This window comes from Furipterus horrens, unplaced genomic scaffold, assembly GCF_987537825.1.
Source record: "Furipterus horrens unplaced genomic scaffold, mFurHor1.1.pri manual_scaffold_6, whole genome shotgun sequence".
Lineage (NCBI taxonomy): Eukaryota > Metazoa > Chordata > Mammalia > Chiroptera > Furipteridae > Furipterus > Furipterus horrens.
This window is the reverse complement of record NW_028327176.1, coordinates 36,051,719-36,073,159: the sequence shown is the minus strand read 5'-3', so window position 1 is coordinate 36,073,159 and position 21,441 is coordinate 36,051,719. Positions and strand designations below refer to the sequence as shown.

At 34.8% G+C, this 21,441-nt stretch overlaps 1 protein-coding gene and 1 pseudogene across 2 annotated transcripts in view; one reads left to right on the top strand and one right to left on the bottom strand.

Moving 5' to 3' along the window:
* The window catches only part of PSME4 (proteasome activator subunit 4), an 85,772-nt gene that overhangs the window by 11,125 nt on the left and 53,206 nt on the right, over nucleotides 1-21,441 (top strand). For both annotated transcript variants that reach the window (XM_090281284.1, XM_090281283.1), the window contains exons 2-5: nucleotides 7,631-7,771; nucleotides 8,397-8,513; nucleotides 18,970-19,014; nucleotides 20,842-20,991. In XM_090281284.1, coding sequence (XP_090137410.1) covers nucleotides 7,631-7,771; nucleotides 8,397-8,513; nucleotides 18,970-19,014; nucleotides 20,842-20,991 — 453 coding nt within the window. The remainder of the gene's footprint in view (nucleotides 1-7,630; nucleotides 7,772-8,396; nucleotides 8,514-18,969; nucleotides 19,015-20,841; nucleotides 20,992-21,441) is intronic.
* LOC150005971 (large ribosomal subunit protein eL31 pseudogene) lies at nucleotides 163-598 on the bottom strand (annotated as a pseudogene).

Genomic DNA, 21,441 nt, shown 5'->3' with positions numbered 1-21,441 from the left:
GGTTAAGGAGCAATTTGAAGAAAGCCATTCAATGTGGGGGAACAGAGTGAGCAAATTGACCATTTAACTGTTAAAGCCTGTACTCAGAGCATTATATTGAAATCATCAGTTACCTGTCTTCCTGTCCAAGCTGTATGCTCCAGGGAAATTTCTTTTTTTTTTTTTTTTTGCAGTTTTATAACTTTATTTGACAATCAGCGGTTAGTTCTCATCCACATTAACTGTTTGTAGATTTTTGAAAGTGGTAACAGGTACGTAGGTGACCAACGTATAGAGCTTGTTTGGTGAATCTTCATCCTCATTACGTTTTCTGGACAACCGCACCCGGATACGGTATGGGACATTCCTTATTCCTTTGGCCCAGACAGCTTTGTTGAGCCTGGTGTCAATGCGCACATCTGGAGTTCCCATCTCCTTCATAGCAAACTTCCGGATCTCTTTGAATGCCCGAGGCGCACGCTTCTTGAAACCCACTCCATGGATGCGCTTGTGGATGTTGATGGTGTACTCTCTGGTCACTACCTCGTTGATGGCAGAACGGCCCTTCTTCTTCTCACCACCCTTCTTTGCGGGAGCCATTATGCCGGGCCCAAGTTGGAAAGAGCGGGAAATTTCTTACTTATTTTTATGTTTCCATTGCGTGTTGCTGTGCCTGGCTTTTCAGTAACACTGAGTAAAGCATTGCAAGAAATTAATGCCCGTTATCCATGCCTCGAGGGAAAAAAATGAGTAGAGGCATCATTATTAGGTGTTAGTAGTAAATGGCTTTATTACTCTAGAAATTTTCATGTTGATTTTACTATATCACAAGGAATATAAGTCTGAAATACAATATGCTGAAATTCCAAGTGAGCATTGTTTAACCTGTGTGTGGATGGGGGTAAAGAGAAATGTACGAGGTCTCTCCGGAAAAGTCCAGCTGTTATTAGTATAACAAGAACATTTTGGGTGACATCGAGGTAACCTCGCAGCCAAGGAGAGTGGACTGGAATGCCCTTGTGTTAACAGTGATGACTTCACTGTACTAGTCAGTGGGGGTGATAGACACCATCGAGTGGGCATGTGGACTGTGTGGCCATCACATTCAAAATGACTGAGCAGGGAGGGCAACAGATCTGCATGAAATTTTGCATTAAGCTTGAACATTCCTCCATGGAAACTATTCGGATGATTCAAAAGACCACAGGTATGGGGAACTGGTGATTGGCACCTTCAGCTTGACACATGCCCACTTACACATCGTGTCTTGTGCAGAGTTTTTTGGTGAAACGATCAAATCACTCACATCACTCAGGCCCTCTACAGCCCAGATTTGGCACCCTGCAGTTACTGGCTTTTTGCCAAACTAAAATCATCTTTGAAAGTGAAAATATTCCAGACCTTTGATGAGATTCAGGAAAATATGAGGGGGCAGCTGGTGGCGATGGAGAGAACTGTGTGAGGTCCCAAGGTGCCTATTTTGAAGGGACTGAGGTGTCATTGTCCTGTGTACAATGTTTCTTGTATATTCTTCAGTAAATGTCTCTCTTTTTTATATTACATGGCTGGTTATCTTCTGGACAGACCTTGTATACCTGAGATTTGCTATCCTATATGGAATCTTTCATTATGATTTTTAGTGTGTATTGGAAACCTACTCTTAATGTTTTAAAGCCAATTTGCCTAATTTGGTTAAATATTTGTTAATTTGAAGGTTGTTGTGTTTTTTTTTTTCCTTCTTTTAAAAAATAGAATTAGCTCTGGTAACCTGTTTGTAGTTACTTAAGCCCAGTACAATATTCCCTCACTTATCGTGGGTATTCCGTTCTAGACGCCCCCCCCCCATGAGATAGGAACCTTACATTTATTCTGCACTCTTAAACCTATGTAGCTTTAAAACATACATATACAGTACCACAAAATCCTGCAATACAGTGAAAAAATCCGTGATAAATAATTAAATATACTATTTTTAAAAGTCCCGCGATACAGTGAGGCTGTGATAAGTGAACTGCGTGTATATTCCTCAAGGTATACTTGTTATTCAATTAGTTGAAAAAAAAATGCTTTTCAGAATGTTTATCTAATTTTATCTCTGGTTAGAGCTGAGGGTTAAATAGATGTTGTGGAGGGTTGGTGCCTGCCACCTAGTATTTTTTCAGTAATCTAAAGAAATACAGTAATATGTACATATGTAACTATACTATGAGATCGAATATGAGAAATACGCCAAGTTTGGTACTACTATTAAGGAGCAGAGAGGACAGAGATTGCAGTTTTGTTTGGGAATGAAGGAAGACTTCAAGAAGGAGGAAGTCTTAAAGGATAGATATGCTTCCAAGGATACTAAAAAATCACAGGAAAATAATTATATAGTATGCAAACATCTTAAGATATATTTTGCATCATAACTAATTAACAAAATATAAATTGAAACAGATTGTACTAGTATTACATTTTTAATGACTAAAATAGGTTTTTAGAAGCATGGGCTTTTTATTGTGCCCTAGTCGGTCTGCTAAGGGGCAGTGGTTCTCCAGATGTGTTAAGACATCTGGTAAGCTTATAAAAATCTAGTACCTGGAACCCCTCCCTCAGCCCCATTCTAGAACAATTAAATGGAATTGTCTTTTATGTATATTAATCAATTACCCATCACCAAAGCCTTGTGAGGACACCCAGGTTTTACATATATAAAGAAGGTTAAATGACTTGTCCAAGAGACTAACATAGAGCAGTTGAATTCTCAGCAATCTTCAGAACCATGCTCCTCCTGCTTGCTTGGCTACGCTGTTGAAATCAGTAAATCTGTCTGTTCAAAGTTGATTGTAATGTCCTGAGTTGCAAAGAAGCTAGAATGGAATCGTAAGACTTCCTCCATTTTAGATAGCACTAACTTGCCTTTGTTTCATACCTGCAGCCATTTGGAATTAATATCCTTTATAGTTGTTTGTTTGTAATAGTGTATCCCCTTTCTTGATCCTCAGCTTGACTTCTTTGAAGAGGAAGTGGGGGAATAAGAAACATTCTCTTGGTTGTGTCTCGTCACAGAAGTTCCCTGTTCTTGCTCTGTTCCTCTGCGTAAAGCTGTCTCCTGTGCCTCTTTCCCAAAATGTTCAGATTATCTTGACCTTGGGTTGCCTATTCAGAGTGATGACAGTTTTCTCATTTTTAAAGATTCAGTTCTGTGATCACTGTATATGATGAAACTTCAGTTTAAAAAAAGAATCATTAAACTCTAATAATAATTCATTTATCCCCTTATTTCTGTATATTCAGTTTTCTGGGCATTGTCTCCTCACATCTGATTTTTGTGAGTTCTTGGCCTAAAGGAACTGTTTGAATCATAATGTACACGACATTTGCTCTAGAAATGTTTTTTGAAAAGAGAAGTGGGTTTATGAAAAACACTTGATTTTTAATCACTTTTTCTAGCAGTGAGAGCTGTTATCTGTGTTTTTTGTATTATGTGTAATGATGAAGGACTTAGTCCTGGAATAAAGTCATTCATTCTTGATCCTCTACTTTTCTCTGCTAATTTTGCCCTTTTTATTGTTTTTTCTTTCTTCTATTTGTTGACACCTTAGGAACAGAAGTAAGAAACTGAAACTGATACAGCTATAGCAAAAGTGTGTGATACTTATTTTGGCAAAGGGACTAGTTGATGTTACTGTTTGAAATTAAAATTCGGAGTTTAGGGATTTCACTGGTCATGGTAGTGTTCCTTGCTGTAAAATATTTGTCATTTAACCATAACTGTCAGGTATTAAGACAGATTAAAAGCAATCCTCATCTCGCCATTAATCCAAATGTTTTACATTTTAGTCAATTTTATTGTTTTAAAATATAATTCTTGCATATTTCTTTTAGAGAGATTTCTTTTTTGTTGGTATCACGAATGAATGGAACATTATTCTTTCAACCATCATTTTATATGTATATATATACACACATAAATATTTTTTATTTTTTTATATCTGGGTAACATACAGGAAGGCTGCCGCTTAAAAAGAACACTCTGTAGGTTTTCTTATGTAGTCTGAAAGTGTTTCTTTAGGTAAATCATAGCATTGACACCATACTATTCTACCTTTCCTGAAACAATCACTAAGTATGGTTCAAAGTAGGATTTTTGAACATAAATATACAGAAAACTGGAATAGTTTTTAAAAAATGAAGATTCTTACTCTCACTCTTAGTATTTTGTTTTTAAATTCCCCTTTTAAGAAATATCCCCTTTAATGCATATAATACTCCCAGTATTTTTGATGAACCTAGAGTTAAGTTGGAGCCAATGAATATGCATTTTAAACAGTCTGATGTCTAATAGACATTTTTACTAGGTGATATCAAGCAGTTTTTCCCACCTTAACACATGAAAGGTCCCGTTACTCCACATTCTCTCTCATCCAAGCTGGGTGTTGTTGGGCTTGTAAGTTTTAGCCATTCTTGGAAAGTGCGAGGTGGGACCTTACTGGGGTTCTAATTTGATTTTACTGTTGACTATAGATGTTGAGTATCCTTCCATATACTGTCAGTCATCTGGATATTGTCCTTTACGGAGTGTGCCTGAGTCTCTTACCCATTTTTTATTTGATTGTGTCTTTTTCTTATTGATTTGAAGGAATTCTCATACAATTTGGTTATGAGTCCTTTGTCAGATAATGTATTCCAAATATCTAACTGAGCTTTTCACTTTTAATGGTGTTTTATTGTCAATAGGTGTTCTTAATTTCAATGAAGACCAATTATTAAATTTTTTTATCAGTACTTTTTTCTTCAGAAGAAATCTTCTTGGACTGCATTTTGAGAAATGATGAAAGCAAAACCACTTTCTGGTTGGCAAGAACTATTTGCTGGTCGATGGGGAAATTAAACATTTTTGAGCAGTTTCCCTAAAAAAATCTCTAATTTTGCCAGCAGTTCTAGCTAGTCTAGAAATCTCCTCTTGGTCTCTTTTCAATTAGTCTTAAGTTTTGGACTCTGAAGTTTATGTCCCTAATGTTAAGCACAGAGTTGTATTTCTACAGAGGTAAAAGAGACAGGCTGTAGCTAAGTTATTTCAGTGGCTTAGAGCAGTATTTCACTACTTTTTCCTTGAAGTATCCCAGCCACAGGGGAAAGTGAGTGTACAGTCCTGGGGGCATCTGGAGTCCTGGCAAGGCCTGAAGTAGCCACTGAAAGCAAGGAACGGTTCTTTGAAATCTTCTGCATTATCTTTAAAGTGTGTACTGGGTTTAAGAAATACAGTTTCAGTTGGAAGTAGCATTTAAATGATAACAGCTTTTACTTCTAAATTCAGCTTTTACTTCTAAATTCAGAGAAATTGAAGGAGGCTGCAGGAGAAGGCTCTATCATGCCTATTCAGTAGCCCGAAGAACCTCTGGCTGTCCTGGTTTAGGATCTCTCTATAAATGTCTTCACTAATCCATTTCCATTACCAGCCCAGGGTGGTTAAGAAACTTTCACAAGTAATTGGTAGAGGCAGAACAACACCTCAGGTCTTATGTTATGCCTCCCATACTGTCCTCTTGCTGCTTCCTGCTAAGGTGTAATCATGAGATTACACCTTGTAGTGAAAGAAAAGCTCAGCAGCCTCAGAAAATGAAAAAGAGTGCTATTAGTGGACAAATAATTTTAAGGAATGTCTGAAAAATGAAAAGCAGTTAGGTATCCTAATTTTAGAAGTTAAGTATAAGTTTAATTTGATTTTAGCTGTTGGGGAAGTGCCAAAGATCATATAAGGGATATTAATACAGTCTTCTGTTGATTTAGGTACTTAATTATCTGTAAAATGGTCTTCCTCAAAAGAGTTTATAATTTTAAGTATCTAGTAATTTGTTCTAAGTGAGTTTTGGTTATTTAAATTAATAGTTACTTCTGAATCCTTAAAAATGCTGTGATTAGTCATTCTTGCCTTTTGAAACACCTTTTTCTTAAATTTGCTTATAGTTGATGGTTTTGATTACATTGGTTCTGTAAAACTAAAAAAATTGAAAATGTATAATTTTGAGGCAAAATACTACATTATTTTTGATAATAACTTTATTATAACTCTTGGAAACAAATGGTTCAGGTTATGTGACTTGCTGAATTGTTTCAGAATTCCAAGTGAGTCATGTGCATTCTTAAAAGATTTCTTACGGTTAAAACAGATACAAACTTATATATCTGTACTCCTTTATTCTGCCTTATTTTTTAAATTATGTTGTGATATGCCGTTTTTAAGTAATTTCAGGGAGTTAATAAAGGAAAGGGGTCAGAGGCGGCCAGTTAATAAGACTATGCAACAATAATATAGCAGTGTTTTAATTGGTTATTAAATGTTGATGAGAATTCAGTTACCATTATAAGCCTTTTGTTAATAAAATAATCATTTGGTAGCCGTGGCGCTGTAGCTCAGTTGGCTAGAGCACTGTTCCTTCCTATATGCCAAGGATGTGTGTTCCATCAAGTGTAGTGCCTGTGTTTTCTTCTATGTAATTTATTATTTCAGATGTTATATTTAGGTCTTTGATTCATTTTGAATTAATTTTTGTACGTGGGGACACTTTTATTGTGACAGGAAACAAGTTTACTCTCAACAATTTTTAAGTTTGCAGTACAGTATTGTTAACAATAGGTGTGTTGTTGTACAAAGGATCTTGACAACTTTTTCATCTTGCAGAACTGAAATTCTGTACAGTAGTCCCTCTCTGTATTGCAGTTCACTTATCGTGGCCTCACTGTATCATGGGATTTTAAAAAATATTATATTTAATTATTTATCGCAGATTTTTTGCTATATCGCGGGATTTTGCGGTACTGTATACGTATGTTGTTCAAGCTATGTAGGTTTAAGAGTATAGAATATGTTTAAGAACATAAGTAGTATTTATAATATAAAGTGTGGAAAAGGTTAATAAGGGTCTGGGAACAGTTTATAAGTGTGTGGGAAGGTTTTATAAAGCCTTAAAATATATATAAATACTAAAATAAATGTAAGGTTCCTACTTCATGGTTTTTCACCTATCACGGGGGGTGGTGGTGGTGCAGGGGTCTAATACCCCCAATAAGTGAGGGAATACTGTATACCTGTTGAAAAACTCCCTGTTTTCCCTTCCATCTGAGCCCGTAACAATCACCATTCTACTTTCTCTTCCTGAATTTGAATAATTTTTAAAACATTTTATTTATTTATTTGTAGAGAGAGGGGAAGAGAGGAAGAAAGAGAGGCAGAGAAACATCAATGGGTTGTGTCCCAGTCCCTGGCTTGCAACCCAGGCATGTGCCCTGAGTGGTAATTGAACTCACTACCTTTCGGTTTTGTGGGGCCACCAACTCACTGAGCCACACCATTCAGAGCTTGATTACTTTAAATACCACGTTTAAGTAGACTCATGTAATATTTGTCTTTTTATGACCGGCTTATTTCACTTCTTAGCATAATGTCCTCAAGGTTCATTTGTATTGTAGCATATGACAGAAATTCCTTCTTTTTAAAGGTTGAATAATATTTCATTGTGTATAGACATACCACATTTTAAAAATCTGTTCTTCCATCGATGGATATTTATGTTCCTTCCACACGGCTGTTGTGAACAATGCTGCAACGAACATGGATGTGTCACCATATCTATTTTTAAAGACTATATTGATTTTTTTCTTGCAGATATATTCGACTTTATGGGAGAAAATTTAGCAAAGAAGATCATGTTCTTTTTATCAAGTTATTGTATGAGTTGGTATCAATTCCAAAACTGGAAATCAGCATGATGCAGGGATTTGCCCGTCTCTTGATCAACTTGTTAAAGTAAGTCAGTTTTCCTATGTTTTCTGATAAGATTTTTTTCGTTTGTTCTTTTCCCAAGGTTTTAGGGAATGAGTACTAGGTGTTCTTTGTTAAGAAGACCATGTCCAAAATTCCTAGTTTAGAAAAAGGTTGCAGAAAACTTCTTAAGTTTAAATCATAAATGTTAATTAACCTTTTAATTAAAATTTCATCTCTCCAATGAATTCTTCTCTTCTCTAGCACACATTTGAACTATATGTTGCTCTTTATATAGGTTGTGAGATCCTTGAACACAGGGATAATTGATTCTACTGCTTATCCAAGGCACCCAGCATAATACTGGAAATTTTAAGTGTTCCATAGATAGTGTGGGAAAATATGAAATTCATCTACAGTAATGGTGGTACAAATTTAAATGCCCCTTTTTACCAGGTGCTCTTTGAGGTTTAAACAGCAGTAAGAATTTGGTCCGTTGTTCTTCCTGCTACCTATCATGTTCCTCCAGTGAGTGGGCTGTGGGTGAGGAAAAGCAAAACCTACTGTGATAACAGCAGCGTTTAACAACTGTCCTCCCTGAGTAGTATGTGTAATATACATGTACCTGTGCACACATAAAACATATGTATGTTTGCCTTCTTCTAATTAGGAAAAAGGAACTTCTTTCAAGAGATGATTTGGAGTTACCTTGGAGACCACTTTATGACATGGTGGAAAGAATATTATATTCCAAGACAGAGCACCTAGGATTAAATTGGTTTCCTAAGTAAGTATTGCCATTTAAAGAACTGCTTTGGGAGCACTTGGGGGCTTCTAGGGGTTTGATTATAATTGAAAAATACTGGGTTATTTGAGATAAGCAAACAAATATACATTTTAATGTACTCATTTCTATGTAGTTTAACTCCTAAAACAATTTTGCCCTCTTTAAATTATATTTGAAGCTGTACTTAAGAATTTCCCATCAAGGTTTTTCTAACAGCTAACATCACCTTACTGTCATTAAATGTAATACATACGTGGCATTCTTCATAGTACATCCACATGTGTTTTAATTCTTCAAGTAAAATGAGTGCTTCAAGAAGAGGAGTTTTGCATATCCAGGGGGCATCATTTAAGAAGCATCAGTTTCAGTGTTTGATTATTCAGAGAGCACAAACTATTAAAATGCACAGTCCCTGGTTTGTTATTTTCTAGTACTGTTTAGACATACTGAGCTTATAAATCTCTGACTGATTATGCCACCTTGTACATGCACCTTGACTCTTCCAGATCTCTTAATTTTGGTATGTTTTGTATTTTATTCTGAATTTACTTAGTATAATATGAAAATCTGCCCTTCTTGTTTAGTAGTGATTTCAGACTTGACTGCAAAGTATCCTTTTCCCCTGTTAACAGGGTTTGTCCATTTGCGATCTAGCTAATTGTCTCAATCTTAGCGTGTTTGTTTTAAAATACTTATTATTTGAAAGAGGTTTATTTTTAGGAAATTTTTCCTTCTTTAGCTATTTCATCTCATTACCAAGAGTTGTTTGTCTTGTGCATATCTGCTCATTCCTGAAGAGCACCATTTTATACACCTGTATTATTTTCCTTTTTCTCTTATATTAATTGTCTTTAAAGGTTGATGTCTGTGATTTCTCTCTCTCTAGATATGTTTAAATTATTTAATTACTTCGTATAGCCTCCCCAGTTCACCAGTTCAGTTCATTTAATCCATGATTAATCCTCTGGCTTCACTTAAGTGAGCAAGTCTATTTCATAGAACTTTTTGAAAATCACAGCAAATAGCAGACTTCTAAGAAATTTTCAGGTCATAGGTAAGGTAAGTAAATAGTCAAATTATATAAATAGAAAGAATAAAAAAGAAAATGACTATAGTTGATCCTGAACTTAGGCCCTAATTGGCTTTTGGAGAGTTCTCACAAGTCATTTATTTCCCTGAGATTTCATGTGTTAAAACAAGAAAACCCACTTTTCAACTTCAAAAAAATAAAAAAATTCCTCATGAAACTAAATGGTACAATTACAAATATGTTTTTATAAAATTTGTTATGAAAATAAAAACATTTAACATAAAAGCTTTGTTATAAAGTTTCCTTATAAGTTTTATTTCTGCTGGAAGGCATAGACTGGGTTGTGTGTATTTAAAATATGAGCCCATCGAAGTTAGGATTGGAAACACCATTTCATAGATTTCAGGGACCTTTAAACTGTGTTCAAAATTAGTTATCTCTTGAGGTTTCTCTGGCTAATACTTTTTTGGCTGCCTCTGAAAGTCTTTGGTAAATTAAGGCAATTTCTTCAATAATTTCCTCTTCAGTATGTGCTTCACTTGCTTCTTCATGGCCAACCTTCATACTCCCTGCCCTGAGAGGTGTACCTTTGCAAAGGCAGTCACTTTCTTTCAAGTCCTATGTAGTCCTTAACAAATATCTGTGGCTTTCCTTTTCAAATAATACCAGCTGTTTTCCTGGAAATTTTGTTAAAAGCTTATAATTGTTGGTCAGTGCTTAATATTTCATCTCCTGATTCTTCTTTTTTTTTTTTTAATTTTTTAATCTATTTTTGGAGAGAGGGGGAGGGAAGGAGAAAGAGAAGGAGAGAAACTTCAGTTGGTTGCCTCATGCACACACCCTCATGTTGGGACATGGCCTGCAACCCAGGCATGTACCCTGGCTGGAATCAAACCAATGACCTTTTGGTTTGCAGGCCCGGCTCAATCGACTGAGCCACACCAGCCAGGGCCCTGATTCTTTTTTAAAGTATATTTTATTGATTATGTTGTTACAGTAGTTCTAATTTTTTCCCCCTTCGTTCCCCTCCTCCCAGTATCTCTCTTCCCTCCAGCAATCCCACCCCCCTTAGTTCATGTCCATGGGTCGTGCATATCAGTTCTTTGGCTTCACCCTTCCCTATATTATTCTTCACTTCCCCTGTCTATTTTGTACCAACCAATTATGCTTCTTAATCCCTGCACCATATCCCCATTTCTCCCCCTCCCCCCTCCCAGCTGATAACCCTCCAAATGATCCCCATACCTCTGATTCTCTTCCTATTCTGGTTTGCTTCATTGAATTTGGTTTTTATTTTATAGATTCAGTTGTTGATAGTTGTGAGTTTGTTGTCATTTTAGTGCTCATAGCTTTGATCTTCTTTATCTTAAGTTCCTTTGACATTTCATATAATAACGGCTTGGTGATGATGAACTCCTTTAGCTTTACCTTGTCAGGGAAGCACTTCATCTGCCCTTCCATTCCAAATGATAGCTTTGCTGGATAGAGTAATCGTGGTTGCATGTTGCCTTTCATCACATTGAATACTGCTTGCCAGTCCCTTCCTGCCTGCAAAGTGTCCTCTGAGAAATCAGCTAATAGTCCTATAGGCACCCCCTGTAGGCAACTCTCCGCCTCTCTCTTGCTGTCCCCAGGACTCTGTCTTTATCTTTCACCTTTGGCATCTCAATCATGATGCATCCTAGTGTGGTCGCCTCTGGGTCCAGCTCACCCGGGACCCTCTGTGCTTCCCTGAACTGTATGGTATGTCCATCTCCTTCTCAAAATTTGGGAAGTTTTTCTCATTTTCTTCAATTCTTGCTTCTTCATTCTGCACTGGTTGACTGTTCCTTTCTTCCTTATGTTTCAAATCATTGATCTGAACCCCGGTTTCCTTCCCTTCACCATTGGTTTTGTGTGGATTTTTCTTCGTTTCACTCAGCATAGGCTTCACTTCTCTTATGCGTTCGCTGTACTCAAGCATATCTGTCAAGCTTGTGAGCATCTTTATCACCAGTGTTTTGAATTCTGCATCTGTTAGGTTGGCTATCTTTTTGTCGTTTAGTTCTCCCACTGAAACCTTGATCCATTTCCCTTTTTGGACCATACTTCTCTGTTTCCTCTTTCTGACAGGCTCCTGTGTTTGTTAGCCTCCGTGTCCCAGGTAGAGCTGTTGTTCCTGTTACGTTGTAAGGGGTGGGGCCTTAGGGATTCATCAGTATAGGGTGACCTGTTTCACCACATTGTGGCGCTGTATGTGAGGGAGGGGTCCGAGAGGGAACAATGCCCCCTGCTCAGCACTCACTCCTTTTCCAGGCACTTCTCTCACTTCCGCACCGGGCTGGCGCCCCTCTAGCCGCTGCCCTAGCCGTTGTTCCCAGAGTGGGTGGGTCTGCGGACGTTCTAGGACCATGGGTGCCTTTAAACAAGAGGACTCTGCTGAGAGACCGGCAGTTCCTGCTTTCACCCCAACCCCCACTGGTCAGCACAGTCAGAAGCAATGTGGCTTGATTTTTCCCAGTGCTGGGACCATGAGCTGCTAGGTCTGGTGAGGAGCTGGAAATGCTTCCCAGGTGTCCCTCCTGACTTTTTAAAATGTGTGACTGCGCTTTCTGCTAGCCTGCCCCTGCTGCCGCTGCTGCCAGCACCACACCAAGGCCTCTCCTTCCCGGCTCTGCCCTTCCTACCTGTCTGGATGAGTATTTTTTCTTTATATCTTTGTTTGCTGAACTTCCATGCAGTTTGATTTTCTGGAACTTCTGGTTGTTTCTAGTTTTGAGGTAGTTGTATTCCTTCTTAGTTGTGGAGGGAGACACAGCATGTCTGTTTATGCCTCCATCTTGACTGGAAGTAGGGCCCCGCCCCGATTCTTGATACTATGCTTATTATCATGTGTTTGCCTGAAGCTTCATGTCATCCTTGCCTTTGTGAAAACCTCTTTCTTAAACATTTTACCATGAATATTCTTGGTTTTTTGAAGAGAAACTATCTTTGCTGAAATGATCATTTGGTTTAAAGTAGTGATTATCAACTCGGAACAGACTCAGCATCCCCTTTTCTGTTGTGTAGTTACCTGTTTTAAAATGAAATTCATAAATAGTATAATCTAATTATCTATACTCAGTGCCAAAATAAATATAAATGTTTTAACTATAGATAAGAAATAATAGGAAAGTAGTTTATTATAAAAACATTACAGGGTGGGGCAAAAGTAGATTACAGTTGTGAATATGTGAAACAAAAGGGTTTATTCTTGTACTATTATTAATTATTATAAACCTACTTTTTCTCCACCCTGTATGTTTCATACATGCAGGCATTATTACACTAAAAGACACTAAGTATGGTATTCAGATTTTGCATCTACTTATGATGAGTAAGTGGATTAAAAAAGAACACAGTCTGTATAATTCCAAGAAAATGAAAGAACAGCATTATGAGTGGATATTAGAATAAAAGCTAGTTTTAGAGTAAAGAATGACAAAGATTTAATTTAAATATGATGATAAAGGGAAATAACTAATTTTAGACTACTGAACTGAGAAAAAAGGAAGTTTGATATTCTTATGGATCAGCTTGCCTTATTGAGAACATAGTGTCACAATTTTTTATGTAGTGATGTTGGGTGGTGTAGTTATTCTGTATCATAAAACATTTTAAAACATGTGTGAGGAATTAGAGGCAAAGGATGAATTGAGAAAATAATCATTAATATATGCAACCACAGATAATATATACAGTAGCTTTCTGGGAGAATATCAGAGTAAGATTGAAAACTAACAGGCAATGCCAAATTAAATAAATAATATCTATATAATTTTCACAACATAAATTGCCTTTTGTGTAATACAAAAAAGGATTACAATAACAGCATTTAACAACAAAATTTTTAATGAAATTCTGTGACGTCCTCATGTTTTGTGTCTGCTAATTACCAGTGTGATGACACTTGGTTCTAAGATTATTAAAAGTCTTTAGTCTTAATTATATATTTGCATGCAATAGCTACATGTTGACAGGAATATGGTATTGACAATTAAAGTTGCCAGGGTGGTGTGATTTTTTTTTTTTTTTTTTTCTTTTTCTCCAGGAATAACCCTAGGTAAAATTTTGAGGAAAGCAAAGTAGTACAGCCTCATTTAATTTACAGGTTGGTTGTAATTCCAGAAAAGTCACTGTCCATTAAAACTATGGAAAAAATTTAATTAAAAAAATAAAAATATTAGCAATTAACATTTAAAATTTATTTTTCTACTTAAGATTGTATTTAGAACACTAGTGTAGCAAGTGTTTCTAGTTAAGGGGTGAAACTATGACTTTTATAAACTTTTTTTGAAAACTCCTTAAAGAGCCCTTTAATACAGCATACTTTTGAATTTGGTATTTTGAGTATTTTCATCTTAGATGTATTCTGGCACGTTTTGAAACAGTTTTGTCAGCTGACTGCCTGTGTTCAGACTATTTTTATAATCAAAATTGAAAGATTGCTTCATTTGTCAACTCTTTGTCTTTCAGTTCTTAAACTCATATGCCTTAATGTGTTCGCCATGATAGAAACCACTGCTTTAGTGTCATGCATTGCCACATGATTTAAAATAAAAGCAGTTATACTGTTTGGAGCAAGGATTGTTAGACTTTCATTCTCCTTTTCCCTTCTTCTTTTCCCTTATCTTCCTCTTTCCCTCCCTTCCTCCTTTCTGTCTTTCTGTCTTTTGCTTCAGGGACAAGGACCCTTTTCACTCTCATCTGTTTGTACTTTTATTGGAGAAACAATTTAGATTTTTTGTTTTCGTTTTTTCCAGTGGAAAATCAAAATTGAAAAGGAGTCAGTAGTTGTGAACTTATACTAGCAACATAAGAATTGCTTATTTCATAAAAGAAGCATATGAATTTTATGGGCATGGTTTTATTTCATAAAACAGTGTCCCATATGCTTAATTAGAGTAGCACATTGCAAGTTACAAATGTAGGCAGCACACTAATGAAGGGTATTGCTACTGACAAAATGTGGGAGGAATTATGCATAGATTAGCTTTTACAAAATGGGCCTGGACAATTCATATTTGAATTATGTATAAAAATTTGTTTATTTAGGCTTATCAGTACCAATTTTATTGTTTTTCTGAGTTGTTTGGTGTTAGAGATTTACATGTTTGCATCATGAGTATTTTGGGCCTGAATAACTCATTTTACTTTTTTAAAAATAAAACTTTTAGTACATCTATATACTTTTAAGTATATGTCAACATATTTTAAAGTGTATCTATTTTTCTTTCATATATATATCCCAAGAGGATTGTATAGTATCAAACTATTTCAGTTTTCATATTAATTTGCCTCTGGGGAAATTTGATATTTCCTTCTTCTGGTAGTTGTTCTTCATGGCATTTGAATTGGTGCTCTTATCCTTAAGATGCAGTTACATCTTTTGTTCCCCCTTCAGCACATGGAAGTAACATGTTCTTAACCTCTGTTGGGAGTTTCTTGATGCAAGTGGCCACATTTCTAAGTTTAGAAATTGGGAATGATCTCTAGCACAGAATTTAACATGATATTAAAATGGTATAAGTAATTTCTCTGAGGATTTGTTGAAATTTTAAAGTAGTTTACTGTTGTTTTATTAATAATCAATGATTATTAACATGGTATTTGCAATTATTTCTAAGAGGGTATTTGAGGAATATTCTATGTGCTTTTAAAAAAATTCTTTTATTTAGAAATTAGAGACATGATTCATTTTTATTAATGACTTTGATAGTGTTTCCTTCAAAAGTTGTTTCTGTGCTACAATGATCTTTCCTTGGAAACTGTTCTTTTTAAAGCAGTTTTAAAAACTACTTAATTCACATTGATCAGGCTTGCCATCACTTACAGCAATTTTGCATGTTCTTTTTACATGAGTGGTCAGGATTATAACAACACCACAGAGGCATGCTTTTAAAAAAGGTGATAATAATGAAAAACCAATGTTAATGCTACATTGTTGATGAAGATGTTATACTTTAGTTATACTTTCATTACAGTAAAATTATCTTGACCCTAATTTGTGTGAAATGACTAATGTTGATTTAACTAAGCAATATTAGATCTGAAAAGATCGCGTATAAGATAGATAGTGTTTGACTGATGGTGGATTTGTTTAGATTTACAGAAAGGTAAAATTGAATTCTTTGAGATGAAATGTAAAGTACATTCTTAAAAATAATACTGTATAAGCAATTACTGTTAAATTATAAGGAAGTTGAAGCAGAAGTATATAGAATATACCAAGGTTATAGTTTCCCAATTTTTTAAAATGAAAAAGCAAATACAATTATTCTGAAATTAAATTTTAGTTCCAGAATTGTGAAGTGAAGCTGAAATTAAGGTACTTCTGGCTATGGACAGTCCACACTGCCCTCATCTTGAATGTGTATCATTTGCTGTACATTTCTTTGGATTAGAAGTGAATATTGTCTTGATAGTTAGATATGGGAAGGAGGCAGGAAGCATAAACATTTAGGCGTGTATAAGTATACTGTCTCAGTAATTGGAGTAACTGGAGACAAAAGCTTTTGGATTTCCTCAGGCCTCTCTGCTCCATATTTGGCATTTGCTTTATTAATGTCATCATAGGGAATCATAAAGAATGTCATCATAAGGTAATTGCAGCCCAGAGAGGAAAATGACACAGAGTCATTTGTTGAATCTGGGTCAAGAGCTCAAGAACTAGGACAAGAACTGACTCTGCCCTAATAAGAAGGCTGGCAGTTGGGGGAGGATTTTCCTATTTTGATATGATTTCCTAAATCTTAAGTTAATAGCTACCCAGAGGCAGGAAAATAGAATAAAAACAAAATGAGCACAAAAATTTAGTTCTTAAGGAAATTGAAAATGTAATTTATTTTAGCTAGGTATGAAATAATTATAGTTAGTGTTTATTGTGATTAATTGTGAGCCAGATAACTGCTTTGTTTACATTATCTCATTTAATTTTTATAACAGCCTTTTGAGAAGAGGTAGGTATTACTGCTTTTATAGATGGAAAAACAGAGGCAATAATATTGCACTAGTAAGTGGCAGAACTGGTATTCAAATACAGATGTCTCATCCTAAGCCCAAGCTGTGAACCATTACATGATTAATATACTATGTATGGCTTCTTTTCAACTTAACATGCCTTTACTAAGAGGAAATAGGGTATGAGAAAATCCATCCAAAATTTAGTTAATCTGTAGATCCTTTTAGACTTAAAAAAGAAGTGTTTTGTTATCACTTTTGTATTATAAATTTCCAGCAATTGGAAAAGTGTGATTACTCACTTCCTCTAAAAATTAGTAAAAATATAGTCCAGTAGCATCTTAACCTTTTATTTTATTTTTAAACAGAAACATTGTTTACTTCATCTTGAGAGATTACAAGAATCACAAAAGGTCACTATACAGATATCACAGGTTAGAGAGATTGTACTCTTTTCTGGATAAAGAGCATAAATCCAAGGGGTTGAACTTGACTTTTTTAGATTAACTAAATCACATTCCCCCATATTCTGTTCCTCTTGAGTAAATTGAGAGCTACCCTTAACCCCCTGTTCTGGAGAGTGAAGGGAACTGGAGAAAACATAGCTAGTAGCTATGCAGCCTTTTGTGACTTGTTTTCTAGAACCATTTTTTACATTACATGAAAGTTTGTTGGTAGAATACAGAAGTTATCAGTGAAAATAGGTTTTCTGTGTAATACTCTCAAATGAGTTGCCACAGAAACAATGAAATTAATGAAAATTTAACATGAACACAAACTTTAGGATCTATAGAATTAGAGATCTTTTGCTTATATTCTTGGACAGAAAGTTTACCATTTTAGAATTTTTTAAACCCGTGTTTAAGTTGATGTGTTACTTATTTTGGAACAAGATGATTCTTTAAACATTGCCTATTAATTCTGTAATTTGTTTCTAAATGTGATTCTTCAGTCCAAACTAAAAGACCCAAAGATCTGTGCTTTTTATTGCCCTGACAGAATATGTTTATTGAGCATTGTAAGTAAGTAAATAAAGTATAAATGGAGGCAAACACATTGGCTTGTTATAAGCACTTTGACAATGCCCAGAGGTAAAAAAACAAAACATAGCCATTGTCTTCAGAGAAATGCAGTTGGAGAGAAGTTTGACTTTTATTTAACCAGGCAAGCTTAGATGTTCTCTAACCTAAAATCTGTGTTTCTGAATTGCTCAGCTTTTTTATTAGGGAAGGTAGAATCTCTCTCTGATAATCAGAAAAAATGCTCCATGATTGTTCTCTGGCCATGTGGTCATCCTTTTTTATTTTTGAATGATCTCATGAGCTGTAGCCCAGTTTCTTCTTCATCTTCAGTCAGCTGTTTTCTGAGTAGTTTGGAAATTAAAGATAATTCCTATTGCTTCCAGTAATTTATTAGTTTTTGCTCTTGGTTATATGATAGATTGTTTATTTGTGCTGAGTTTGGTCTTTGTTATTCTTTGGAATTTCTTTGCAGATTAGTTCTTAAGCTTTCAAAGAAATTGGATAGACTTCTGGATTTAAGAATTTCAAGAAATTTAATGAGAAAATGTCAGGTTGAAGCACTGCCTGAAAGTTACGCATTTCCCCCATAATATTTTTCTTGAGAAGTATTTTCAGTTGTACATATCATACTATATGTAGCCACACAATTATTTTAAAATTCCAGGTCAAATTACCTATTGCCCTTTGTTTTACTTATTTGCATTTGACCTTTTTTGACTGTGGTCTAGTTAATATTTTAAAAATTCCATTCTGGGCATGTGTGTTTAAACTAGTGTTAAAACAAATGTTTATTAAAAATCAATAGACAATATTTGTTTTCCATATTCACTTTGAACTACCTACAATTTGGAAAATAAGTTATGGCTTTTAATGTTACTCAGGTAATATTTTAAGTAGCTGGTCAAAAAGGTGGCTGTTGCTTTTTTGATAATTATTGCTGACAATAAAGTTCCTTAGAGGGTTGTGGAACTCTCACTAGTTGGTTACAGAAAAGCAATTTCTCGCAGTTGCTCATAGAAGCACACCAAATTTTATCTGCTCTTAGTTTTGATGTAAAATAACTTAAGTAAAAATTTAAAATTAGTATTTGAAGTTTTAAGCCACTGAGCATGTTTCTTGATGTGTTAATATGATAAGTATGGTCATTGCTGCCGACTTTGTAAAGATTGAAAATGACATGTTCTTTGCCTGGTTTTCTTCCATTTAGTTCACAGCAGAGAGTGAGCAAATGAGGGCAAAGGGAAAGCTGATTATGTAGTATAGGAAGTTAATCCTTACATGTCTGTTTGTACGAAAGAGAAGGATTAACTGTTGCATGTATACAGATAATAGCTAAATTTATGAGCATATCTTGGAGTCTATTAATTTAATAGATGAATTCTTAAAATACACCAAACTAATTTATCAAATGGCTTTTCTCCCCTAGTTCTGTAGAAAATGTTCTCAAAACACTCGTGAAAAGCTGCCGCCCGTAAGTAGCTTCTCAATTCATAAAGCCTCTTGTCATTTCTGTGGGCTCTTCCCTATCTTTAGTATGCTTTGAAGAGGAAATAAAAGGTATAAATAGTTTCTGATGTTGTGATGTTAGTCACTGGGCACAACATGTCATTTTAAACTCTTGAACTGAAATATTCAGGTTTTATTTTTAAATTGAGAAATTTTTAAGTGGTATGGGCATCAGTCACCCATTATAAAGAATGCCATAATTTATGTATAATCATCTTTATTTTAAAGGTTATTCTAAATTATTGTTACTTAGATCAAAAATATTTTTCAAAATGGGCATTGTAGGGGTATTCTATTTAAAATAACTAATGACAAGAAGGTGGTTTGTATATTTTTTTCTACTGTGTTCTCTTTCAGTAAAATATTTGACTTTATCCATATTTGGATGTTTAAAGATGAATATGCATAGAATTTAGTTTTAATTAATTAAAGTGCAGTTCTTTGGGCTTGAAACATTTTCTGATTTCTTGTTTATCAGGCTGTTTTAAGACTACTTATTCTGCTGTGGATACAGGGAATTCTTTTGAATGGAAATTCCTATGTTTATCATATTCTATAATATGAGTTAAAGTTACTTCATAAATCAGATACTTGTTGTTGATCTACTGTACTACTCAGTCTTGGGCAAATGTATTTTCGGGATATAAAATATCTGCCTTTTATGAGGCTTAAGATGTAACTTGATTCATAAGCCACCAATGAGCAGTGTCATTGTGTACTAGGCAGTGACTCTTGGCCCGTTTCCTCACTAGAAACTTGATCATCACTGACATACTTACTGGTTCTTAGGTTGTTGGGTAATTCATAGAATACTGACACTTTTATTATGGATTACTAGGCTAATAGCTAACTCTGAAAAATTAGAAAAGAGAATTGATGTGTGAAATCTTTGAAGGCAGAATATATTCTACTTTTCTTTTTTAATTCTAACCTATTGTATAATGACCTAGCATATAAATGTTTGATGAGCTCAGCAGAATTATTTCAAGAAAAATAATTTTATTTTTAACATAAGGTAATGAAATGTGATTCTGATGAACACAGATTTATAAAAATGTAAAGGATTTGAAAGAGTTTTCTAACTTTTTGGCTGTACCCAAGTCAGAGTTACTCTTTTTTTTGTTGTTGTTATATGAAACCCCTTAATGGGTATTTGAGAAATTATACATGGGTTCTCTGTCCATTTACCTTTGTTTTATGTGTGTGCGTGCACACGTGTGTGTACAGTTTAGGTTTTGATTTTGCAAATCTCCAGCTTGTAGCTCAAGGATACACCTGCCATTTCATAGAATTGTACAATGTTAGAGCATAGGACAAGATCATCTAGTCCAGTCCTATCTTGTAGACAGGACTTTGTGGTCCAGTTAGAGTAAATGATTTGTCCAAACGAGCCTAGCAATTCATCTTCTCTTTCTCACTTCACTGATTATCCAGTGTTTTTAATATAGACTGGATTTATATAGACAAGATTTTTTTTCTATTGCAGTTAGCACACAGGAAGAAAAAACACAACCATGTTTAAATTTGTAGGTGATTTGAGTGACTTTGTTTTTAACTGAGTTTTATCAGTTTTGTAGCATTTTCTAAGTTGTGTAGACAAGAAGATTTACCTTATCCTTAATGTGTTGGGTATTTAGAGTTGTTAAAATGTTTCTTGTAGGCTAACATCACATTTGTAGTGTGTGATGTATCTTAGGAAAACCATTCCCCTTCTCCTTTTTTTTTGTCATATATTGATGTTGTAGAGCTTTTAGCCATGACTTGAAAACCTTTTTTTTTTTTTTTAAATTAGATATTTTCCAGCAGATGCAACAGCTGAGATGCTAGAAGAATGGAGGCCTTTAATGTGCCCTTTTGATGTAACAATGCAAAAGGCCATCACTTATTTTGAAATATTTCTTCCTACCTCCCTTCCTCCAGAACTTCATCAGAAAGGTTTTAAGTAAGTATTTACATATCTTGAGAAATTCTAGAATATAACATGAAATATTGATATAGGCAAACTAGTAAAGCAATAATAAGTAAAGAAAAATTTACTAACTCAACCAGTATGTTTATACTCGAAGTGTGTGAAGGCTAAAACAATTAAATATAAAATTGTCAGTAGAGAGTAATGCTTATATGTCAAGCCAAATAAGATAAGGGCTTTAATTTAAGAAATCAAGAGAGAAAGAATAGTAAATTTAAAAAGGAGTGGAAAATATTAATAAATAGGCAGTGATAGAAATGTTAAATTGCACAGAGTTAAGGGAAAGGAAAGTATTTTCCTAAAACTTGTTTTTAACTCTCGTCACAAGTAGTTTTCTCTTGGGTCATTTTTATAATTTTTTTTTGGTAGCCTTTGCACCATTTTTAGGAACTAGATTGAAAAAATTTTTAGACTGTATTTTTA